General features: G+C 45.9%; 1 protein-coding gene and 1 pseudogene across 2 annotated transcripts in view; both read left to right on the forward strand.

Moving 5' to 3' along the window:
* LOC136532306 (pentatricopeptide repeat-containing protein At1g56690, mitochondrial-like) overlaps positions 1-2,845 on the forward strand; it is a 4,120-nt gene extending 1,275 nt beyond the window's left edge. The window contains exons 1-5 of one of the 2 annotated variants that reach the window (XM_066524915.1): positions 1-945; positions 1,114-1,267; positions 1,377-1,629; positions 1,957-2,529; positions 2,653-2,845. The exon at positions 1-945 is cut by the window's left edge and continues 1,275 nt beyond it. In XM_066524915.1, the coding sequence (XP_066381012.1) occupies positions 1-886 (886 nt within the window). In that variant the 3' untranslated portion in view covers positions 887-945; positions 1,114-1,267; positions 1,377-1,629; positions 1,957-2,529; positions 2,653-2,845. Of the gene's footprint in view, positions 946-1,113; positions 1,268-1,376; positions 1,630-1,715; positions 1,874-1,956; positions 2,530-2,652 lie in introns of those variants that run through there. The other variant, XM_066524923.1, reaches the window with a different exon arrangement.
* The window catches only part of LOC136537235 (aspartic proteinase nepenthesin-1-like), a 34,727-nt pseudogene continuing 9,541 nt past the window's right edge, over positions 1,146-26,331 (forward strand).

Consider the following 26,331-nt stretch of genomic DNA (forward strand, 5'->3'; position numbering starts at 1 on the left):
TGGGTTGGGAGAGGAAGCACTCCGCATATTTGATGACATGAGGTTGGCTGGGATGGTGCCTAATGGAATTACATACATAGGGGCCCTTACAGCATGTAGCTACACAGGAAAAGTTAAAGAAGGCAGGGATATTTTTAATTCTATGGGTACAAATTCTGGCATCAAACCTGGATTGGAGCATTATGCTTGTATGGTTGATTTGCTTGGTCGAGCTGGACTTGTGGAGGAAGCACTGGATTTGATAAAGACCATGCCAGTTGAACCAGATGCTGTCATCTGGGGAGCTTTGATGGGAGCCTGTAGGATGCACAAGAATGCTGAGATTGCTGAGATTTCTGCTAAGAAGCTTTTAGAGCTAGAGCCTGGAAATGCTGGACCATATGTCTTGCTCTCTCACATTTATACATCCTCTGGAAGATGGGAAGATGCTTCTAAGATGCGGAAATTCATTAGCTCAAGGCATTTGAACAAATCACCAGGCTGTAGTTGGATAGAATACAACAAGAGGGTGCATCTCTTTACATCGGGTGATGTATTAGCACATCCAGAGCATGCTATTATCCTTAAAATGCTGGAGAAGTTAGATGGGTTGTTGATGGAATCTGGATACTCAGCTGATGGAAGTTTTGTGCTTCATGATATAGATGATGAGCAAAAAACTCATAGCCTACGGTATCACAGTGAGAGGCAGGCTGTGGCATATGGATTATTGAAAATCCCAGAAGAATTGCCCATTCGTGTCATGAAAAATCTCAGAGTATGTGGTGATTGCCACTCTGCAATAAAGTTGATTGCTAAGATAACATCTCGGGAAATCATACTGAGAGATGCAAATCGGTTCCATCATTTCAAAGATGGGTTTTGTTCATGCAGGGATTATTGGTGAGGTGAATGCTCTAGTAAATTCCTTGCTTCACATCATCGCTTTGATGACCCTTTCATTTGGTAAGTCTCGTTACCTTTTTTTTTTTTGAGCGGAAAGTCTCGTTACTCAAGACAGTCACCCTTAGTTTTCCAAATCATTAATTAAATTAGCTACGATACATACTTCCTATTGATTTCCACTGAAAGGCCTCACTGTACCTTGTTTAGTAATATCTTAATCTATTATAGGAAACACATTCAGGATGTTATTTCCACTGAAGATGAGGTACATCCAGGATCCGCACATGGTCAACTGCGAATTCTATTGTAATGCAGAGCCTCTGATTTCAACATGAACAATTTATCTTTTGAGTTGATACAGTCTGGCGAAGAAAGCTATGAGGTGAAAATTACCGTTATATGATATCTACTTAAGTCATATTTCATTTGGAAAATTTGTGCGCTCATTTAGATTCATGTTTTTAATTTCACATTAAACTTCGACTCTGCAGATACTAGTACCTGGTATGATGTTCAGAATCATAGATGTGAAACATTGACTAGCAGCATTCAGTATTTCATCTTAAAGCACCTCACCAAGTTTGGCGAATAGTCACAATTCACAAAACGACAGAGCAACAACTGCACATTATGCTTTTATGTGCAGGTTGTCACTGGTCAGATTAGACAATTACTTGTGGAGATCAAGTATGGAAATTCACTTACATTTCTTGTAACATAATTCTACCACCAGCAGGGACCAAGGTAAAGCAACTACCTTTTTTTCTTTAAAATGTTACTGTGTTCATTTGTATATGTGGACATCAATTTTTTTTTTCTCGAACATGCAGGAGAGCTGTGTATCATTATATTAATAGAAGAAGAGAGAGTCATACATAGACCCAAACCCACACACAAACACCCACTAATTATTCCTTGTATTGTATGTAAATATGTAAAGTTTCAGAAAAAAGAGTGTAATATATGTTTTCAGGTGAAACTAGTTAGTTTGGCAAGGTCTTTGTTACAGAATAATTTGCACCAGATTTTATTGTCAAAACTGAAGTAATGATGCTGATTCATGGACTGCAGGTACAAATTTGAAGAATGAGGCATAGCTTTGTAACATCTGCAACATCCGTAGTCCTTGTTCATGAATCTAAAGGTACACCGATTGGATAACATAGTTGGAGTTATCACTATTACTATTGAAGATCGACTTGAAATGAAAAAAAAAATCCAACTGTTATTTAAAAGTTGACCTGAACTGAAGTAAATTTCAACTGTAACTGTAACCAGCATAAGAATATTTGCTCTAGATTGATCATGAGTGTAAGATTAAAGTGCCATAGTTCCAAGGATGGCTGCACCTGCAATGTGACAAACCTGTGCGAGCCAGTGAGCTATAAGCCCACATTGTCAATCGGTAATTTCCATGTTTCACTGCATTAAGGTTCCACCAACTCCCAAGTCGACCTGTTCCTTTCCTTTCCATTCTGCCTCTGTCAAGTGCTAGGAAGAATGATCTGCGTTCTGTGTTTCTATTATTATCCTATCCTTTTCACGACGTACATCTTTTGACAAAGCATACAGGAGGAATGACCATCGACGGCAGAAAGAGCACGTGAGCAACACGGTAGCTAAGAGTTGTACCCGTGGAAAATGGTATATCTGTACGATATCAAATTCTTTGATTTTTTCTTACTCAAGTTACGAAACACTGCTCAAATAGTGCAAGTACAAAATCTTTTATATACAAGCCTCCATCTCTGTTCCAAAAACCTGCAGATAACACTACCGGAGTATGCTCGATTGAACTGAACCAAGTGCAAATGAAGCAGCTTCAGAAGATAGCTCTCCTACTGCTCTCGTTCGAAAAGATGGTTCTCTGGCTGCCGTTGCTTTGCTCTGACCTTTTCTTGCTGCGATGCGGCAGCCCTGAAGCTGCACGCCCACCACGTGGACGGCGGCTGCAGCCTCACCCGCCGCGAGCTGCTGCACCGCATGGCCGCGCGCAGCAAGGCCCGCGCCGCGCGGCTGCTCTCGGCCTCGGGGCGCGCCACAAGCGCCCGCGTAGACCCGGGACCTTACACCAACGGCGTCCCCGACACGGAGTACCTGGTGCACCTTGCCATCTGCACGCCGCCGCAGCCCGTGCAGCTCATCCTCGACACCAGGAGCGACCTCGTCTGGACGCAGTGCCGACCGTGCCCCGTCTGCTTCAGCCGGGCACTCGGACCGTTGGACCCGTCCTATTAGATTGATCTCTAATCTTAACTGGATCTAACGGCCTAGTTGGGCCTTTGACTCGCGCCCTGATCGGGGCGTCCAATCCAACCCACTATGGCTGGAGGGCCCCTGTCACACTGCGCTATCACAAGGTTTGCCTGAGCCGAGCTTCCCACCGACAAACCCTAATTCGATCTAGAGGGCGCGCAGCCAGTGACGGAAAGCCACCAGCTGCGCCGCCACTGGACTCCACTGCCTTCACCGCCGGTCGCCACCGCGCATCACCGACACCGTCTTCACTGACCGTCGCTGCCCTAGCGCAGACATCGACTCCATGGCGGATGCGAGCGGATCTTCCTCCACTGCGGTGTCAGGTTTGACGCGTCCATCTTCTACCTCTCCCTTTCTCTCGTTCTACCTACTGTTACTGCTCTAGTAGTCGTTCTAGGGTTCATGACACTATTCAACAGCAAGTATCAGGCTAGATCTATGCTCCTAGTGATCCTATCGGTATAACAATGGTATCAGAGCCATCGATTTCTAGGGTTTTTAGATCTAGAACGGGTAAACCGATTAGAACAAGAAGTAGAAGGTTAGATCCAGTGTGGGTCTAAGAAGAACAGAGGGTTCGGTTGAACCCTAACCCTAACTGGGTTAAGGAAAGGAGAAGAAAAAGAGGATTTCGGCCTTAAGAAGGTAAGAACCGAACCCTAAACCCGTGAAGACTTCACGGAGAAGATAAACAGTGTAACCCTAACAAGAAAAAAACCCTAACCCTAGATCCTCAATCGGTTGAGTCCACGAAGAACAAAAGAAAGAAGCAAATCAGAGGGGGGTGTTGGGGAAAGGGGGGTCTACCTCGCTGCTGCGTAGCGCTGCGGTCTCGCCGGCGCGCGGGGAGAAGAAGACCGAGCCGAGGGCGCTGCTCGCCTGGCTCCGGCCAAAGGGACGCCGCGGCCAGGCTGCTCGACGGTGGCGCGCTCACCCGCTGGGGAGTGCGCACGCCGGTGAGGGGGCCGGCGACGACGCCATCGCTCCACAGTTTCGCCCGCTCGACTCGCTCGGACTGCGGCTGCGCTGCACTGAGAAGAGCGGCGAAGAAAGAGAAAGGGAAGAAAGAAATGGCGTTAGGGTTTGAGGGGAGCCGTTGCCGTCGCGGTTTTGATCGAGCGACTCACGCGGACAACCGTTGGATCTGAATGAACGGCCGAGATCGACCGGACCGAAGGCTGGCCCAGGCCCAGGTTGTGGCCTGGGTGCGGGCAGCGCGCGTACAAGGGAGTTGGGTCGGGCCGTTTTGCCGGCTGGGCCGAATGAACAATGCTGAAATGAATCAGTTTTTGTTTTTTCTTTTTCCAGTAAATATTTTTTTCCTAGAAAATGAATAAATGGCTTAAAGAAAATAGAAAAGAGAATTTTCCTGTGGGTAAAATTCACTAAATTGAGATTTATTTTCCGCTGCGTATTTAAAGATGTTATTTTCATTATTAAATTTGAACCAAAGGGAGAATTTAATTTTAAAAAATGAATATGTTTTTAGCTTATTATAATATTGTTGTTATTCTGACCAACGTTGATTAATGGCAATATTATGATGAGTTTTGTCATACATTAATTCTATTTCTGCCCAACGATAATGTAGAATTAGTGTAGAGGACAATTGTATGTTTTAATTTTGACCAACGTTGGAACTAAGATATGCAATTGTTATTATTATGTTTATGTTCTCATTCTATATGAATTGTGTTTCAGGCGGATACAACTTGATGGGTTGTATCAAAGATATCCCCACTCTCAAAGGTGATAACTACACGGAGTGGAACAAAAAGATTGACTTGGCCTTCATCTTGGTTGAGGTGGCCTGGGTAGTCACCTCACCGTGTCCCACTGAGCCTGTGGCACCGGTGAGGGAGACAAACAAGGCTGATGTCGCTTGGGCAACCAAAGAGAGAGATTTTGCATTCCAAAGAATGTCATATGACCTTGAGCATAGGAAGTGGGTCACTGCCAACAAGAAATGTTTGGTTGTGATAAAGAACATGATTGAGCCTGCAATTGTAGGCTCAATCCCAGAGTGTGGCACGGTGAAGGGTCGAGATGGCGGACTAGATGGGGGTGAATAGTCTTTTCTAAAATTAATCGCGTCGGCTAACCGAAACAAGTGCGGAATTATAACTATCGGTCTAGCCAAGACTACACCCCTCTATCTATGTTCTCTAGCACCTTGCAAAGATACTAATTATGCAACTAAGGTGCCGGGCTAGCTAGAGCTCTCCTAAACAATTCTAGGAGCAAGGTTACACAAACCTATGCCACTAGTACTTTAAGCAACAAGGGAGTTCCTACACATGCTAGTAAGCAAAAGCACAAAGCTAACTAAGCTCACTAGCAATGCTCAATAACAAGGCAACCAATGCCTAATTAAAGAGCGCAAATACTTAGCTACACAAACTAAGCAATGTGACTAACAAGGTTATTAAAACCAAATTAGTCACGCAAGGGAGCTACTTCTATGCTACACAAGCAAGAAGGTAATTAGCAAGCTACACAAGCTATCTAATTACAAGAGCAACTACACAAGCTTAATGTGTATAAAAGTAATTGCAAGCTTGTGTAATGGGGATGCAAACCAACGAGAAGAACAAGGTTGACACGGTGATTTTTCTCCCGAGGTTCACGTGTTTGCCAACACGCTAGTCCCCGTTGTGTCGACCGCTCACTTGGTGGTTCGGCGGCTAATTAGCATCACCCGCTAAGCCCGCACGTCGAGCGCCGCAAGAACCTACCCCTTGAGTGAGGGTAGCTCAATGACACGCTTTACTAATGTTGCTCTTCGCGACTCCCGCGGGGCGAGCACAAGTGCCCCTCACAAGCACTTCTCCGGAGCGCCGCACAAGCTTCTTGCGCGCTTCGACGGAGACCACCACCAAGCCGTCTAAGAGGTGACAACCTCCAAGAGTAACAAGCACCACCGGCTTGCAACTCGATCACCTAGTGCCACTCGATGTAACCTCACGATACAATCGCACTAGAATCGCTCACTCACACAATCGGATGATCGCTATTAAGTATGTGTGAGATGGAGGGCTCCTAAGCACTCTCAAGCATGGACACAAAGTCCCCCAAGGTGCTCCCCGCCAGCCATGGCCGAAGGCCACTTCTATTTATAGCCCCAAGGGCTAAACTAGCCGTTACCCCTTCACTGGGCAAAAATCGACCGACCGGACGCTCCGGTCGTGTTGACCGGACGCTGGACCTCAGCGTCCGGTCGCCCGCAGACGGCCACGTGTCCTGATTCCAACGATCACTTGACCTGACCGGACGCAGCAGCTTCAACTGACCGGACGCTGAGCCTCCAGCGTCTGGTCGTTTCCAGTAAGCACCCCGAGGCGTATTTCTTCGACCGGACGCGTCCGGTCCACCTTGACCGGACACAGACCAGCGTCCGGTGCAATACCCTCGGTACTATGCCGACCGACCAGCTCGACCGGACGCATGCTGCCAGCGTCCGGTGCTTTTAGACCCAGCGTCCGGTCAGTTGACCGACGCCAGCGTCTTCGCGATCAACTCGTTTTCACTTCTAACTTTTTCACCCTTGCTCCAATGTACTAACCACAAGAATTTGCATCCGGCGCAATAGAAAATAGCCATTCCCCCAAACCCATCTCAATCCTGCAAACACCACCTTCTTTGTAAATGTGCCAACACCACCAAGTGTACACCACCATGTGTATGTGTGTTAGCTTTTCACAATCATTTCCCAAAGGATGTTAGCCACTTAACTTGCCACGCCACTCGATCCTAGCGACGATGCAAAGTTAGATCACTCGAGTGGCACTAGATGACCGATATGCAAACAAGTTTGCCCCTCTTGATAGTACGGCCATCTATCCTAAACCCGGTCATAAACTTCTCTACACACCTATGACCGGTGAAATGAAATGCCCTAGGTTATACCTTTGCCTTGCGCATTCCATTCCATCTCCTTCAATGTTGATGCAACACATGCACCAACATGATCAACAATGATATGATCCACTTCATATCATCATGTGATCATATTGGTTCATCGATCTTGACTTTACTTGCTCTTCACCGTTGCCATTGTCCATCGGCGCCAAGTCTTGCTCAAGCTTCACCGCCACGCGGTCCATCACTCCAAAGCCTTCGACTTGCCCTTCACGCTTGCAACCGGTCCATCAAGCCAAGTCTTGTCTTGATCTTCTCCACCTTGATCACATGACTCAATATCATGTCTCATGTGCATTTAAGCTCCTTCATCATCACATGTGTGAGCTTTGCAACATTTCCAAGCCATTTTCACCTTCATGGCATATGTTGCTCACACACGTGTACCTGTGGACTAATCACCTGTGTATCTCACATAAACACAATTAATCCACCTAAGTTGTCACTCAATTACCAAAACCAAACAAGGACCTTTCACACAGCCATCGAGTACCTCGAAAGAATAAAGTGTCAGTTCACTGGCTCTTCAAAGACATATGCTACCCAGCTGGTAAAATAGCTGGTGACAGAGAGGTACTCATGTAATGGTGGCATAAGAGAGCACATACTAAGAATGAGCAATTTGACATCTAAGCTAAAACCAATGGATCTGGCTCTCAAGGAAGAGTTCCTTATCCATCTGATTTTTGCTTCCTTGCCAAAAGAGTTTGACACTTTTGTTGTCAACTACAATATACAGCCTGAGAAATAGAACATGGAGAGGCTCATGGCTATGTGTGTGTAAGAGGAGAGAATGAAAACTGCCAATGATGGCTCTATCTATTATTTGAAAGACAATAAGAAAAAGAATAATAATGCTAACTTCTTCTCAAAGTCAAAGGAAAAGGGTCTCATGCTGCATCAGCCTCAGCAGAACAAGTTAACAGTAGAGAAAGACCAGTGTCTCTATTGTGAGAAGACGAGACATTATAAGAAAGATTGTTTCAATTACTTAAAGATGATCATGGCAAAGAAAGATGAGAACATTATTACGTTCATAAATGAATCCTTGTATGTATAGTATTCAAAATCTACTTGGTGGATTGTCTCAGGTGCAACTGTTCTTGTTGCTAATTTTTTTACAGGGATTTCGTTCGACGAGGACTACGCAAAGAAGAGAAAGACACGTTAAAGTTGCAAATAGAGTCCGAGCAGATGTCGAAGCCGTTGGCAATCTTTCTCTAGAGCTTGCTTATGGCTTCACACTTTTACTTAAAGATGTTCTTTATGTTCCCTCGTTACAGAGAAACTTGATTAGTGTTTCATGCTTGGACAATGATAGATATGATTGTCATTTTAGAAATGGCAAATGTAAGATAATATTTAATAATGCATGTGTTGGTCTTGCTATCTTATAAAATGAGCTTTATTTGTTATCACTACGTGATGATGTGAATGTTGTATGCGATGATGGGAATGTTGCGTGCGACAATGTGAATGTATCCTCGTCTGCAGTTGTAAACAAAAAATAAAAGAGAGCTCACGATGCATTGTCGAAATTATGACACTATCGTTTAGATCATATTTTGAGGGGGAGAATAGAAAGACTAGTTAAGAATGATACTCTTCCTTCATTAGAGCTCTCAGATTTAGAACAATGCAGAGAATGCATTAAAGAAAAGTATATAAAAAAATTAAGAAAGATACCAAACGAAGCGTAGGAATTCTACAGATTATTCACATAGACATCTGTGGTCCATTTTCTGTAAAGAGTGTGGATGGTTATGATTCATTCATAACATTCACAGATGATTACTCCCGTTATGGCTATATTTATCCAATCAAAGAAAGAACAGAAGCATTGAATAAATTTAAGATATTTAAGGTAGAAGCTAAAAACCAGCATAATTTAAAGATTAAGATAGCTAGGTCCGACCGTGGGGGGGAGTACTACGGTCGGCATACCCCATATGGCTAAGTTCCTAGACCTTTTGTAAGGTTCTTACAGGAGAATGGCATAGTAACTCAGTATTCTACACCGGACGAACCTCAGCAGAATAGAGTAGTTGAAAGGCGCAATCGTACCCTGATGGATATGGTGCGTAGTATGATAAGTTACTCCACCTTACCGTTGAGCCTGTGGATGGAGGCATTAAAAACCACCATTCATATTTTCAATAGAGTACCCAGTAAGTCGGTGCTCAAAACACCGTATGAGTTGTGGACAGGAAGAGTACCCTCACTAAACCACTTACGTGTGTGGGGGAGTCCTGCTGAGGTTAAAGTATTTAATCCAAACATTGAGAAACTAGATCCCAAAATAGTAAGTTGCCATTTCATTGGCTACCCAGAAAAGTCAAAAGATTTTCGTTTCTACTTTCCAGACAGACATACAAAGTTTGTGGAAACGAGACACACTGTCTTCCTAGAGGATGAAATGATGAGAGGGAGCATGGTAGCCCGAGAAATTAACCTTGAAGAGAAGCGGGTGTATGCGCCCACTCCGATGATTCATGAGCCATTTTTCTCACTACCTGTTGTCGCTGCACCAACAGTGTAAGATACTGTGGTGCCAGCACCTATTGTTATTCCGCTTGTGGCAACAATGAATGATGATGAGGAACCTGTTCCTCAGGATCCTATAGAACCTATTGCCACACATGAGGGGGAGCAACAACAGCCTCAAACAGAAGATTTGCCAAATGTAGAGGCCCCTCGAAGGTCTCAAAGAGTTAGAAGATTAGCTATTCCTGCTGACTATGAAGTATACAATACTAATGAATTTTAAATGGAGGATGATCCCACCTCATTTGAAGAAGCCATGAGAAGCTTGAGGCCATGGAAGATGAAATGAAATCTATGAATGCCAATAAAGTTTGAGACTTAGAAATAATTCCTAAAGGAGCCAAAACAGTAGGCTACAAATGGGTCTATAAAACAGAACTTGACTCTCAAAGGAATATAGAGAGATATAAAGCACGACTTGTGGCAAAAGGCTTTACGCAAAGAGAAGGGATTGATTACAATGAGACCTTTTATCCAGTCTCATGTAAAGATTCCTTCAGAATCATAATGACATTAGTGGCACATTACGATTTAGAATTACATCAGATGGATGTAAAGACGATATTTCTCAACAGAGACTTAGAGGAAAATATTTACATGGCACAACCGAAAGATTTTGTCATGGAAGGAAAAGAACGAATGGGATGCCGCCTAAAGAAATTCATTTATGGATTAAAACAAGCTTCAAGACAGTGGTACTTGAAGTTTGATCAGACAATAAAAAATTTTAGATTTAAAGATAATGTTGAGGACAATTGTGTCTATGTAAAGTTTAAGAACGAAAAGTTTATCTTCCTTGTCCTGTATGTGGACGACATCTTACTTGCTAGTAGTGATGTCAGTCTACTACTGAAGACAAAGAAGTTTTTGTCCTCAAAATTTGATATGAAAGATCTTGGTGAAGCCTCGTTCGTTCTAGGGATCGAGATTCACCGAGATAGAAGTAAAGGGGTATTAGGATTGTCACAAAAGGCATACATAGAAAGAATCTTAAAGAAATTTAGTATGCACAAATGTAGTCCCTCACCTGCTCCTATAGTCAAGGGCGACAGATATGGGGATTTTCAATGCCCTAGGAACCAATATGAGATCGATCAAATGAAAGCAGTTTCATATGCTTCAGCTGTCGGAAGCTTGCAATATGCTTAAGTATGTACGCGCCCTGACTTGGTATTTGTTACCGGGTTATTTGGCAGATTCTAGAGCAATCCTGGAACAGAACACTGAAAATTAGTAAAGAAAGTCTTACGTTATTTGCAAGGAACGAAATGCCTCATGATGACGTATAGAAGATCTGATTCACTCCACGTAGTGGGATATTCAGATTCTGATTATGCGGGAGATGATAGAAAGTCCACGTCTAGATATGTATTCACTCTCGCAGGGGGAGCTATTTCATGGAAAAGCTCAAAGCAAACCGTCACTACATCATCCACAATGTATGTCGAGTTTGTAGCGTGTTATGAGGCAACGGGACAGGTGAACTAGCTAAAGAAGTTCATACCCGGTTTGAAGGTGGTTGACGACATCTATAGACCACTTAAGTTATACTACGATAATAATCCGACAGTACAATATGCTCACAACAATAAGTCAAGTGGTGCTGCCAAACACATCGACATAAAGTATTATGTTGTGAAAGATAAAGTCCGGGATCATGTCATAAGTCTTGAGCACATAAGTACTGAAAAGATGCTCACGGATCCGCTTACAAAAGGCTTACCACCCAACGTGTTCAGAGAACATGTAGCCGGCATGGGTTTAAGGGAAAGCCTATAATTCCTGGACAAAAGAAGGCACAAAGATAAGTATATATTTCAGAACTGAGTGGCGTGTTGTAGCTGTTAAATCTATCAGAAATGGACCACAACGATGAGGCATGCTCTATGCGCTAATCTGTAATGGAATGAACAAAAATAAATGATATGAAAATGAAAGATGGAAGGAGATCAAGGGAGAAATTGTTAGATTGATCTCTAATCCTAACTGACCCAACGGCCTAGTTGGGCCTTTGATTCGCGTCCTGATCGGGGGCGCCTAGCCCACTATGGCTGGAGGGCCCCTGTCACACTGCGCTATAAAAAGAGGTGGGGACCGGTGCCTCTTATCACGAGGTTCGCCTGAACCGAGCTCCCCACCGACAAACCCTATGCACACTTGTGATCATGATATCCATCTCCATCACCGAATGCCTTGTCAATCACCATCAAGTGGACCCTAGCTTAACCATACTCAATGAAAACATTATTCCACATGGTTGACACTCAATTATCAAAATCAAACTAGGGCTTTCACATGCAAGACAGCAAGGTTGCATGAGGCCTGCTACTATGTGTGGTGTAGTCTTGTGCATGAGGAAGACCGTGAGCAAGTACCTGTTTGATATTGTTCATGAGCTCTAAAATTGTTTCCCAATTCATTGAAAATTTTAACAATAGATGTGCTGGATCAAAGAGCCATAAAGAATTGACATTATAGGGGAGAGCAAGTGGTTGATTGTTGAGTGCAATCAAAATATGCGGACATATAGAAACAGACAAATATGGACATACCACCAAAAAAATTTAAGTTAGAATCACATGATCTAATATTCGCAAGTATACATGTATAAAGTCACACAACAATATACACATATGAAGATCGATCTAATATTCACTTGCATGCCTTGTGTGTTAACTTATTAACATACATAATTGATGATTAGTATGTGTATTAACATAAAAATAAGAATATGTAGCTGTTCAACATACCCCGCATAGATTGAAAATGGGGTAAATATGGGTTCATCCCGCATGAAAACGGGATCCCGTAAAAATGGACGGGAAATCCTCTCTTTCATTTCCATAAATATAAAAACGGGATCCCATAATAAATATGAAAAAGGAAGTAAAAATAAAAATTGGAGCGCGACGGCGTCCGTTTTCATTCCTAGCTGAGCTGCCACACTTGCCAACCAGTGAACTTTGTGTCATAACCTATTGTCTTTTCTTTGACACGAGCGTCTGTTTCTGTCCTGGCCGTCGAGCCGAGGCGGAGGGCCCAGAGGGCCACATACTAATCTCAGACTACGCACAAATGAGCTTGGAGAAGGACGTGCACATGGGAACGAGAGAGGGCAGTAGAAAGGATCCGCCCCATGGCGACGTTGTCTTTTTTTTTCACGAGAGTGTCCTTGCCACACGTATAAGTAGAGTTTGACTGATAACAATATGTTAAGTAATCTATAAATTATCGTGGAAGGATGGAAGCTAACACGATTCAAATAAACTAACTTAAATTATATTACAAAAAAGTTGTGCAACCAATTGGACAGGTGCCAACAAGACTAGCAAGCCTCCTCAAACATATACTCGAACCCCGTCACGTCGAACTTCATAAGCGCTCGAAGTGTGGCCCTTTTTTCGAAGTCGAGCGGACCCTGGAATGTCTGCTGGAAGTCTACCACCACCTGGGAATCCGACGGCTATGAGGCAGAAGGTTTCCACTTTGACACAAGCACTTTCTGCGCTTGAAGGGTGGCGTTAGGGGCCCGAGAGACACACTTTGCCGCCAAACGTCAGCTATGGTGGATGGTGACCGACGATGGAGAGCGACGGGTTCGATGTCGAGGTGGCGCCTTGAGGATGGGAGTCTTCAGTGGGGCGAAGACGCGCCTAGCAAACTCCCTGATGAGGGCCGAAGGCGAATCTAGCAGATCGTCACCATCCACCCTCGACGCCTCAGCATCCGCGAAGCTGAGCTGGACCATCCATGGTGGCGAACGAGTGTCCGCTAACGATGCCTGAGCCTCTAGGCGGTGGCGAACAAGTGTCCGCTAATGATGCCTGAGCCTCTAGGCCGCAGTCGGAGTAGACGGACGCCCCCGCTGGAGCACCCTAGAAAGCCGGCTTTCCGCAGCTGTTTGCCTGTTCCCCTTTCTTTTCAGTTTTCACTCCAAATCTGTCGGTGGGCATGCTCCCGTCGTCTTTCCGAGCCCTTCGCTGCTCTGCGGCTTACTCTGTCCTAACTCCTAACCTCCGCAAGGGGCCTCCACATGCCAGACGAACTGCCCCGCCCATGGAAAGAGAACTCACGACTGAGGGAGAGGAAGTATCAGGGTAGCTAAAAGATTCAAAAGGTTGTGTGACCAGAGAAAATTTCGAGGTCATCCTCGATCTGTTGCTATCTTTGTTTGCAAGTACACAACACAACCGTGTACTGTTTTTTTTTTCAGCACACAAAAAGGTCAATCTGGTACACGAGCAGCAGTTCATTATCATTAGTGTCTTTTCTTTTTCTTTCAGGGCATGTACAACGAAGGCACACGTAACCATTAGCCTAAGACTAAAAGCAGATTCCATATTCACTCTCTCTTAAGATCGAAAATTATATAGACACCCAAATCTAAAATAGATAGTAAGAGATCTAAGATCAGTCTTCAACATAGTATCTATACGGGAGATCTATTTTGGATTGCCTGAGAGGCACAATCCAAATATGGACATCCTCTCTCTTAAAAACTCATTTGCAGAAAGAATTCTCTTTTGGGTCTGGTTGTTGGAGAAGATGCTGAATATGTATCGAATCTTTTACCTGTAGCACTACCCAGAAGACGAATAAATCTTGTATTTTGGGTGTTGTTGTTGGAGATAGCCTAAAGCCACACCATCAGCCTATCCCATCGTCTTGCTAAAGCTATCTCCAACAACAACACTCAAAATACAAGATTCATTTGTTATTTGGGTAGCGTTACAGACAAAAGGTTCAATACATATTCGACATCTTCTCCAATAAAAAAATCCAAAAGAGAATTATTTCTGCAAATGAGTTTCCAGGAGAGAGGATGTCCATATTTGAGTTGTGTTTCTCAGACAACCCAAAATAGGTTTTCCGTATATGTACTTTATTGGATGTTATTTTTGAATCTTCTCCTATCCATTTTGAATTTAGGTGTAAGTTTCTTATCGGAGACGGTCTAAGGAGCGGGCATGCAGCACCTTTTCTTATTTCTCACTCTTCAAGGCCACCATGCGCCGGTCACAGTGCATTCTCGAGCGTTCTCTTCTGCTATTTGTCAGGTAGAGATCCTAGTTCTTCTGTAGGCTACTGCTGGGCTCTGTGAGACCACCAAAAGAAAGTGATATGGCACGCTGATGCCGAGGTGGAGGATGGGGGGAAGTAGGCCATCCTGACGCGTTGGGGAAGTCCTCAAAAAAGCCATTAGCTTCGGAAGATTTTGGCAGGTGTGCCTATGCGCCAGAATGCACTCCTAGCATCTGCATGAGCATGACACATGGAAAAGTTTGTTAATGGTCGCGTCCTGATTTGTGAACTGCAACATGATTTTCCGCACAAGTTCGAAACATTATTGACCATTAGATACGGTTGATGCAATCCAATAATAGAAAACCCTCTAGGTCGTCCCCTATCTCTACTCTGCCTAATACTAAAGAGTGAAGCGATTCTTCGAACCATCTTTTTTATATTCCTAAAGTGCTCTTGACTTGGTTCGTCGTTCACATGGTTCGATTAGGGATGAAAATTATACGGATATTTTTCGACCGTATTTAAGATCGAATCCGTTTAAAGGAGTTTAGATCTGTCTGTATTCAAGTCCGGATATTCAACATCCGATACCGTATTCGTATCCGAATACTCAAATCGTATATTTATAATATCGATATCCAATCGTATCCTATCCGATATGGGCTCTGTTCGGCAGGACTTATTGCTGCTGCGGCTGATTTGTAGAGCTGATTTGTTGTGAGAGAAAAATAATGTTCATGACTGGAAAAATAGAGCTGATTCTGGCTTATAAGCTCAAGCGAACAGAGCCATGGTTGACATTATTCATATTCGAATCTGAATCTGAACAGAAATATGAAAACAAATATAATATCAGTAATATCCGTTCGTATCCGATCCGTTTTCTCCGTAGTTCCTATACCTGGCCATGCAGCCCGAGGCTCGGCAGCCCGGCCCGAAACCCGACCTTTTGGCCCGACACGAGCACGGCCCGGCACGGAGGCTAGCGGGCTCGGACTGGCCTGGCCCGGAGGGGCAGGCCGTGCCTGGGCCTTACCCCAGGCACGTGGGCCGGCACGGCACGGCCCGCTACAGAGCGCGCGGCCCGGTGACAGCCCGGCAAGCCGGCCTGCTAAGAGCCCCAGCCCGTTAGTGTCGCCCTGCTCCCGTCTCGTAGCCGGCCCGCCCCCACCCCCCTAACCGGCTAACCCTAACACGGTAACACCCTTCCCATCCCCCCGCGCATCCCCCTCCCGGCGTCCCCACGCCGCAGCTCCTCCTCTCTCTGCGATTCGCGACGCGCCCAGCTCCCCCTCCCTCCCCGCTCCCCACTCGCGACATCGCTCTTCTCCCTTGCTCCCTCTCTTCGTTCGCCGGCCAAGTGTGGGCGCGTGGCAGCCGGCACCGCGTGCTCCATCCCCGGCCACACCGCCGCCTCCACCTCCACTCCACTCCGCCTCCCCATCCCCATGCCGCCGCCTCCAGAGCTCCACCTCCACCACGCGACGGCGTCGAGTGCGGCGGCGGCCGCCGCCTCCACAGCCCCCGAGCGTCTGGCTCTAGCCGCCTCCTCGGCGTCCCCCTGCAGCGGCTTCAAGCGGAGCGGCCTCGATCCGGCCTTCTACACCTTCGATCCGGCCGCTACTTCGCCGGACTCGCCTCCTCTGCCAGCTAATTCGTCGGATCCGGCATCAAGCGACCCGGGGGAAGCTCGCCGGTGGCCGCCGCCACCTCCACTCCTCGCCTCCCCCTCCTGAGCGGCCTCGATCCGGCCGCTACTTCGCCGGACTCGCTTCCTCCGCCAGCTACTTCGCCGGATCCGGCATCAAGCGACCCGGGGGAAGCTCGCTGGCGGCCGCCGCCACCTCCACTCCTCGCCTCCCCCTCCTCTCTGTCGCATTTGGTGGGCCTCGGGCCGGCCCGACCTGCTAAAAAGGCCGAGCTCATTGGGTCGGCCCGGCACGGAAATTGGCCCGACAGGCCATGCCTGGGCCGTCGGCCAGGCACGATGGACCGGTGAGGCACGGCCCGGTGGCCCGATGGGCCCTTCCGTGCCGTGCCCTATCGGGCCGTGCCTAGCACAGGCCTGTGCCGCGCCGGGCCGGGCCTGCCCGTTGGCCATCTATAGTAGTTCCCATATTTTTTCTATCCGCTCGGTGTCCATTTTTTTTACACTGAACTCAAGTCGAATTCTCTTCCGCGCCGAAAACAATGTGCTATGCTTAGGAGATGAAATGACAGGACGAAAGCCTTTGGTCCAAGAAGTCATATGTGGACACGGAGGCGGAAAGCGTGGCTACGCGAACAGCGAACTTGCTCGCTGCCCAAGTCATACACCGCCGGTGACGCCGTACCTCGAGTACTGAAGTATGAAGCATCAAGGAAGGGCCGAGCTCAGTAGCACCATGATGGCATCCTCCGCGACGAGCCGACGACAGCAACGGGCGCCTTTTCAGTTCATGGGTGCCAGTGTGCCACCGGGTTGGCCGCCGGGCCGATGCGCCGCTCTTCTCCGCGAGCTCATATGTGCCTTCTCGGCTTCTCACGCTCGCACGGCGGGTTCCATAGCAGGCTTCCTCGATGGGTCTTCGACTCCGCTACGGGCTCCGGCACCCTCACCGCCTCACGTGGTGCCTCGCTCCATGCTGCCGGCTTCCTCGAGGAGTCGAGGCTCCGGCTGCGGGCTGCTCTGGTTGCTGCGCTATGCTGTATGAAGGCGGCGATGCTGTTGTAGCCGTAGGAAGGACGAAAGGGGGCGCGATGTCGATGAAGCTAACTCTTGATTTTTTCTGTATAGATTGATCGTGCGGTTGAGATATGCATAAAGATCAAAAATGTGTGTGACTAAATGCCGGTTCAGTTCACCACGTGCTATGGGAACTAGAAACATAGAAGTGTTTCCTTCCCATTTTTTCTCCTTGGAAACTCATAGGCAGCTGCATGTAGATAGAAAGCACTTGGCAAACAAATAGCACTCGGTAAAAAGTTGGTTTGCCGAGTGTCAAACAATAACACTCGGCAAAGAGCCGTCGTCGTTAACGGCCGACAGCCACCGTTAATCCTTTGCCGAGTGTCTCCTCCTGACACTCGACAAAGAGGCTCCTTTGTCGAGTGTCATTTTTTTTACAATCGGCAAAACCATATTTTTTTCATTTTTGACCTCCAAACTTTTTCTGTAGTCCTCAGACAATACCTAGTACTCCATGTTTCAATGTGGCATATTTGTCGGACTTTTTCTATATTTCTTTAATTTATTTTATTTTATTGAATTTTCTTGGATAATTCAAATTATAACCGCTAGTCATTCGAATAATGAAAAAAATGAATGAAAAAATGATATTCATGTTATTTAGTATAATGTGATGCCATATCCAGGAACAGACCACCAATTTCGAACATCTTGTTCACGAAACATGACCACGAACTTGCGGTCGAGTTATTTTTAAATTCTATAAAAAGCAAACGAAGTCCAAAAATCATGAAACTTGTCAAGATGTCAAGATATCATATGTGGAGGCTCTGATAAAAAATTGAGGAGGTTTCGCGCAAGTTGTCACGTACGATGCTTGCAAACCGAAGTCGGCCTCTCCACCACTACGGGATAAGTAGCTTTGCCGAGTGCCAGGGGCACTCGGCAAAGTCTTTGCCGAGTGTAACACTCGGCATACAATGCACGGCATTAATTTGTCGGCAAACAGTAGTTTACCGAGTATTTTTTATTGAGCACTTGGCAATATAGTTTGTCGAGTGTCAATAAACACTCGGTAAAAATAAACTCTCGGCAAAAAAATGTTAACGGGATCATGGCACGGTGACGGCGATTTTGCCGAGTGCACGACGGAAAAACACTCGGCAAAGTTTCTCAAGTTTGCCGAGTGTCCGAACTAAAACACTCGGCAAAGTTCCTATACTTTACCGAGTGTTAAGACCAAAACATTTGGCAAAGTTCATATACTTTACCGAGTGTTAAGGCCAAAACACTCGGCAAAGTTTCCAAACTTTGCCGAGTGTCCAGCCTAAAACACTCGGCAAAGTTTAGACACTTTACCGAGTGTCACGCTCAAAACACTCGGCAAACGAGCACGCAACGACAAGATTTTATGGTCACTTTGTCGAGTGTCCATTAGAATACACTCGGCAAAGAAGGTTCCCAGATAACAGAAAATGGCCTCTTCGCCGAGTGTGTTTCCTTGACACTCGGCAACTCCTCTCTTTGTCGAGTGTTACACTCGGCAAAGCGACCAAGACCCCCCTTTTTTACTAATCTGTCACGTATAACGGACCCCTCTCAATTCACAATAAACCATCATAATTCGCAATAAAACATCATCACAGGCATAATTATGTCACAGTCATAATAAACCATCATCATAATTGACAATAAACCATCATCACAAGTCACAATAAACCATCATCACAATTTACAATAAATCATCATCACAAGTCACAACTAAGTCACAATAAGCCACAAATGCAAATGTAATCACCGTGGAGGTCCTTGGAACCTCTACGACAAATCTGGGTCTTGAGACTGATTATTTGATGCTGTCGATTGATTCTGCACAAAAGAGAAGTATTCGAAACAGTGTTAGCTTTCTTTTTAAGTTGCAGGAAAATGATAATAGATTAACACTCCCATAATTCCCTCTGCTCATTTTTATCTATGTACTACGTTATTTCTTGTTTACAATGCTGCATGCATTAAGCTCGAAGAATACCAAAACTGCAAAGGCTGCTCTTGAGTTGGTTCTTCCTATGCATCAGGCAATGTGGCAGCGGTAAAACAGGTGAGGTGAGCACGGGTTAAAAATTTTAATTTAATGATGCGAGCAACAACAGCAAACTCCAGGGCTGCATGGCCGAGTGACCGTCAAAGCAAAACTGCTCGCTGTAACCGGCTGACGACGGCGAGCATTCAGAATGGTCAATGAAATAAATACACGTACTGTACTAGTACTGGACATCCAGACTGACAGCTTGGTCGTATTGGACATTTCGGACATTTTTATATTGTGCGTAGATGACATTTTAAAATACTGAAAGTACAGCCTCCTGATTATAGGATGATGTTTAATTTTTCTTAAAAAAAGGATATTCAGATCAGCGACCTCTTGCATGGAGTACAGTTGGCAGTATATATTTTCATAGCTGGCGTGTGCAGGATTCCAGGTACTAGTGTGTGTCTGACAAGGTACTGTTAATTGTGGCTACTCCTAATTAACTAGTGTTATGTAGCAAGGTTAGAGCAGGGACCTCCTGATCATAGGTCATAAGCCCACATAAGTTTGCCCTGTTTGCTTCGTACACACAAATCACTATTGCACTTAACATCTGAAGCAAGTAAAGCTCCGTCAGGGTGGAGCCCACATAACCAAGAACGTGTCCCATGGAGCTCAAGTCCTCGGCCTCAACAAGAAGAGTAAGCAAGCAACAAACACTTCCTTTCACCACTTGCCTCAGCTTTCTTCACCCAAGAAGATCAGCACAACAGAGCAAGCACGAAGCTGTTTCTTGCAGCAACTATCCACATCACTATTTCGGACATTTTTACCACTTTACCATCTGCTGCTGCTGCTTCAGCTGCTTTGTCTGAAGACGGTCAGCAGATCCCAACCACCTGTCCACCCAACACTTCCTCCTCTCACCATCATGCCATCCAGATCCAGGTACTAAATTACTAGACTATTTTTTTTGTTTGTTAACCAGGCCAGTAGTATGTATACTCTCTAGTCACAAAAGCTAGCATTGACTCTTACATCATGACTCATGAGCTATATCAGCATAGCTAGCTAGCTGGTCCAGCTTCTAGCAAAGCTAGCATGCATTCCATTTGGATCATGCTTTTGTGTGATGATGAGCAAGCATGCAACACCCCAATTCTCTAAGTCCGAGTCTTGAGGCTAACATCTAAAGTTCTCTAAGTCAAAGTATTCAATCTGCAGTATAAGGTGTCAAGTGACTCACAAGAGTGGTTGTGGGTGGCTGAAGTGAAGGGAATAGCATCGGTGGCGGTGGCAAAGGTCGACCCATACTCGATGCAAAATTTTGCACGTATTGGAACATTTGGTCCATCCTCAACCAATTTTATTCCTCCATCCTCTGTCGCTCGGCCTCTATCCTCTGTTGAATCCTCTCCTCCATCCCCGCCTCCATCTCCTCCCGTTGCTTCGTTTCTGCTTCCACCCGGGCCTATAACATTTCATCCCAATGTTACAATGCAAAGCTAAAGTACATAACAATCAACGAATGATGAATAAAACAGAAATAACCTGGAGAGCCTCCATCTGAGACTATGTAGCGGTTGGCCATGGGCGTATCGCGCGGGCTCGAGCTCGTGCTCCTTGCTCAGATCTGGGAGAGAGTGGGAGTAGAGGCCGTGTCGAGTGTACTGTCGCCAATCCAGTATCGGTCATGCTTCTTGCCTCCTCCCACCCTCATCACGATTTCTCCATCAAAATCCTAGGTGCTCGGATCGAACTGTAGCCCATGAACCTGCCTTGCCATCGCTGTGTACTCACTGACGCGGCTGTGCATGCTGGGATCGTTGTACGCCTCGGGCGGGTCCTCCGGGTTGAAGTCGACATTTACCGTCACCTTGCCCTTTTTGGACAGAACCCATGCCTTCAACTGGGAGCAAGGCTGGCCATCATGTGACGACGATTGCGGCAAAAATACAAAATGATTAGAAATTATGTAGAATTGAGTGTTAGAATAAAGAAATAAATTTGCGTACCCATTTTTCAATTGAATGTATGCCTCTGCAATGGATGCCCGGCAAAAATGCAAAGTGATTAGAAATTTTGTTGTGAAGTTTGACATCTCCTCCAGAATGTATGCCTCTACAATGGATGCTTCAATTTTGAATTTATTTTTACATTTAGTTCGAAGAACCTTTTGACATCTCTCAATTGAATAGCACCAACGGCCCTGCACAGCCCCCCCATTCGTGCTTCGTACGGGAGGTGCAGAATCATATGCTGCATCGGATTGAAGAAGCCGGGTGGAAAAATTTTCTCCAACTTACAGAGCAACACAGGCGCCATTCTTTCCATTTCTGCAACCATGGTACGAGATAACTCCTTGGCACATAGTTGGTGGAAGAAATTGCTCAACTCCGCTAGCAACTACCAGACATGCTCAGGGACATAGCCTCGAACCATCACCAGAAGTAGGCGCTTAAGCCATATGTGGTAATCATGACTCTTGAGCCCGTTGATTCGCATAGTAGCTAAGTTCACTCCCCTCTTCAGATTCGTTGCATACCCATCAGAGAACATTAATGTTTGGAACCATTCTAGTACCTCCCTCCTTTGGGCCCTCGTCAGGACGAAATCGGCCTTAGGCTTTCTCCACGACTTGCCGGCTCTAGGAGGTGCCATGTTCAGCTTTGGTCTGTCGCATAACCTCGCTTGATCCACTCTAGCCTTAACATTATCCTTTGTCTTATCAGGAATATCCATGATTGTACCAAAAATTGCCTCGGTGATATTCTTTTCAGTGTGCATTACATCAATGTTATGTGGAAGAAGAAGAAGATCATCAAAATAGGGAGGTTCCACAAGCACGACTTCTGAGTCCAGGTATGTTGCTCGCCATATCCCACCAAACCACCTTCTTGTTTATTGACCTCGAGAGCATCGAACTGAGCACGAACCACGGCTCCTGTCATCATCTGCGGTGCAGGGTCTTTAACTACGACATCTTTCGTAAAGTTCTTGATGTCTAGTCTGAATGGATGGTCAGGAGGGAGGAATTATCAATGTTTGTCAAACGAAGAATACTTGACACCCTTTGTCAACCAAATGAACATTAGAGAAGCCTTGCATACCAGGCATGGGAACCTCCCGTGAACACACCAGCAGCAGAAAATCCCATATGCCGGCAAGTCATGCAGGGAGTACTGGTACCAAACATGCATCTTGAAGTTCGTCTTTGTAGCTCGGTCGTATGTCCATACCCCTTTCTCCCAAGCACAGACCAAATCATCCATGTACACACTCATATTATTCCCCGGGTGTTCTGGAATTATCAACGACAAGAATATGTTCTATCGTTGAAAGAGGACGCTAGGGGGGAGATTGAGGGGGATAACGAACATGGGCCAATAGGTGTACAGGGCAGCTGCCATTCTATAAGGATTGAACCCATCTGTTGCCAGTGCAACACGTACATTACGAGCCTCTAGAGCTTTCTCACGATGAATCTCATCAAACCTTGTCTAGGCTTCACCATCGGATGGGTGTACCATCTTCTCAGGATTGTATCGACGTCCGTTTTTGTGCCATGTCATCTGTTTCATGGATTCCTCAGTCATGTAAAGTCGTTGGATCCTCGGTATGAAAGGAAGGTACCGTAGGATCTTCACGGGGATTACGAGCTGCCTCTTCTGACCATCACCAGAGTCTACCTCCAGGAACCTAGACGATTCACACTTCACACAGTACTTTTCTTCCGCATACTCTTTCCTAAATAAGATACACCCCTTTGGATAAGCATGTATCTGCTCGTATGGCATCTTAAGTGCACGAAGGAGTTTATGTGCCTCATACATGCTCTTTGGCAAGATGTGACCATCCGGGAGCAGGCTGCCAACAACTGTGAGCATAACATCGAAGGTGTCTCGACTCAAGCTAAACTGGGACTTCACGGCCATTAGGCGTGCAATGGCATACAGTTGAGAAACCTTAGAATACCCGTGTAGGGGTTGCTGTGCCGCAGACAACATGTCGTAATACGCCTTTGCGACAACCTCTGGCTCCTCCCTACGTCCTTCATCGAAGTGTGCTTCATGATAGTCACTTAACATGTCTCCTACCCCGGCATCCCCATCATATTCCTCGATGCGTTGTCTCACAACCTCATCTCTCCCACGATCGGCTTCACCATGGTAGATCCACCTGGTATAGTCTGCCGTAAATCCATTCTTGCAAAGATGTTTACCCATGACCAGCTTGGTTTGCCGACGCGTGTTTGCACATTTGCTGCAGGGACACCAAGTGACACTAGCTCCTTTAACCCTTGCAAATGTCCGTTTCAAGAAGCATCGGTCTTGTCAATCCATTCTTCGGTCAACGAAGTCTGACTAAAGCGGCCCGTGTACATCCACTCACGGTTATCCATCCTCTAGCATATCAGCGAGTACTATAAAAAATCACGTTGCATCTACACGTTCCTATACTATCTAATAGGCGAAGATAGGTCCTAATCCCACCCGAGGATGTATAGATGGGGTTAGTTTCCATCTCTACTCATATCCGAGACAGAATTTCGGCAACACCTCCCCGCTGTTCTCCAAATACACGTCCTGAAAGGGAGATTGTGTATCCGGAGAACAACAGGGGATGCTGCCGAAACTCTATCACGGATCGGAGTAGAGCATGGAAACTAACTGCGTCTACACATCCTCAGGCTGTCCAAAAAACGTGGATAATTCAAAACAGATACGGTTATAGATATGCAAAGATCTGCATATTTCCAACCGTATCTCTTTCGAACGGGAGACGTCTAGCTAGGTTACGTGATATACGAACATGATATGAAAAGAAGGGTCTTGTATGCCTCACCTTGTTGTCCTGTAAAGTGACGAGTCGATGACGTTGCAATAGCCTCTCCTGCAATAAAAGGAACATAGTAGTGTCAAATCTAAATTTCGGCAGCACCTCCCCTGCACGGGGAGGCTTCCAAAACCTGCAACAAATACAACGACACGCATATACCTTGTAAAAACACATGCACATGCACATCTTATACCTTGTAAAAACTACATCCACACCAAACAAACAGCACGATGGCCGACAACCACATGCACATCTTATACCTTGTAAAAACACGACAACTCGAATTTGTGGAGTGGCAGGAGGGCAAGGTGGAACCAGGCGGCAGGGCGGGGCAGGGAGCGGTGGCAAAAACCTGCAAGTTGAGACACGCATATAGTCGGTGCATGTTTAGATTGCTAACATTTGCATGTGCACTATCTGTTACAGCTACAAGGTAGGTTGTGGCTCAATTTTAGAATAATAAGCATTTGATCATGATATAGCTAATAAATCAGTATTATGGTGACATATAGGCACTTGAAACACTTAACTATATTTATCTGCTAGAGGCATCCTCACTTAATAGTAGAAGTGCTTAGACTGAGCATGAGCTTAGTAGCTACTTATCACATGTTCACTCTTTAACAATTTTTGTATACATGCAGTGTATTATTGTTCATGGCAGTGTAACCAAAGCAAGAATATAAGATAGTTATAAGTCCAAGAACAAGAGACATGGAGACATGATGCCAAAAATGAAGATAACTTTTACTGGGCTGCATTTCGAGTTGCTATGCCGTTTGAACAAGATCTGTCCGAACTACATAAGCTTGATTGGCTAAACAGTATTCCTCAACAATGTTTTGAGACACTAGTGGCACTAGCATGCTGGCAGTTTATTTTAGAAAATCTTATCGGGCAATTATGAGAGGTATGTTTCAGTTTATTTTATTGGCTCCCAAATCATTTCCCTCTCCATGCGGCGGGCACGACCTCTGTGAACTGAATATGCACTGGTTTCCTACTGACTCGTTCAGTTTTCATTCAACTTGGACAAGGTTCCCCAACCACCAGATCACGATGGTAAACTGGTTCTTGTTGTATTCAAGTTCCTGATTTGCGAACTGCATTGTATTTCCCCCCTGCTTCATTGATCTACTGTTCAGTTTGGTTGACACGGCCATACAGTTTTCATTCAGTTTTGTGTATTAAATTTTTGAAATGAACCATGGTCGTCAGTTTCACTCATGTTGTCCTCCCCACCTCGGCCAGCTGGCATGCCTACAATTATATGGAGCATTTAGAAAATCTTACCGGGGCAGGGAGCCGGAGCCAGGGGCGGGGGCGGGACGGGGCGCCCGGGGCGGGACGCACCGGGGCAGGCGGCGCCGGTGGCGGGACGCGCCAGGGGCGGTGCGGGGCGCCGGGGCCGGGACGCGCCAGGGCAAGCGGCGTCGGTGGCGGGGCGGGGCGCCGAGGGCGGGCGGCGCTGGGGGCGGGATGCGCCGAGGGCGGGGCAGCGATGCCGCGCCAGTGGCGGGGCGCGGTGGGGCGGGGAGGCGGCGGGGGTGGCGGCGTGCGGTGCGGCGTGTGTGTGAAGGGTGTGTTGTGTGCGCGAGGGTGAGGGCCGGGGATGCGGGCCGCTGGGGTCATATGAAGGGATATGTCAAGTGCCAAGATCTGGGGCACTCGGCATTATTTTTTTATTTTCATTATGGCCAGATACTGTGCAGTGGGGCCGGTAGACGAAGTTGCCGAGTGTCCCCTATATGATACTCGGCAAATTTTCTTTTCGCCGAGTGTCAGGTGGAAAACACTCGGCAAAATAAATTGATATTTCATGCTCCCCGTCCTCCTTCTTCATAGCGTGTTCTATTAAATTTGTTACGATGTAATTTAAAAATACCTTGTCAAATTCACTCAACAATGCATATTTAATTTTTCTACGAATATTAATCCATTATTTCATGCAATTATAGCTTAAATTCAATTTATATCAATTAAAATTCTATAATTACAGTTAATAAATTAAAATTATCAAACATATCCGAAAAATTACCAAAATTTGACGTGAACCAATCTATGTTGTCTATTGCCTATACAAAAACTTTTGAAGTCAAACCTCAATTCAACCGTCACTTTGACTCCAAATCTTACCGAATCATTTTCAACGCTACGATTCTTC

The sequence above is a fragment of the Miscanthus floridulus genome, chromosome 2, assembly GCF_019320115.1.
Source record: "Miscanthus floridulus cultivar M001 chromosome 2, ASM1932011v1, whole genome shotgun sequence".
Classification (NCBI taxonomy): Eukaryota; Viridiplantae; Streptophyta; class Magnoliopsida; order Poales; family Poaceae; genus Miscanthus; species Miscanthus floridulus.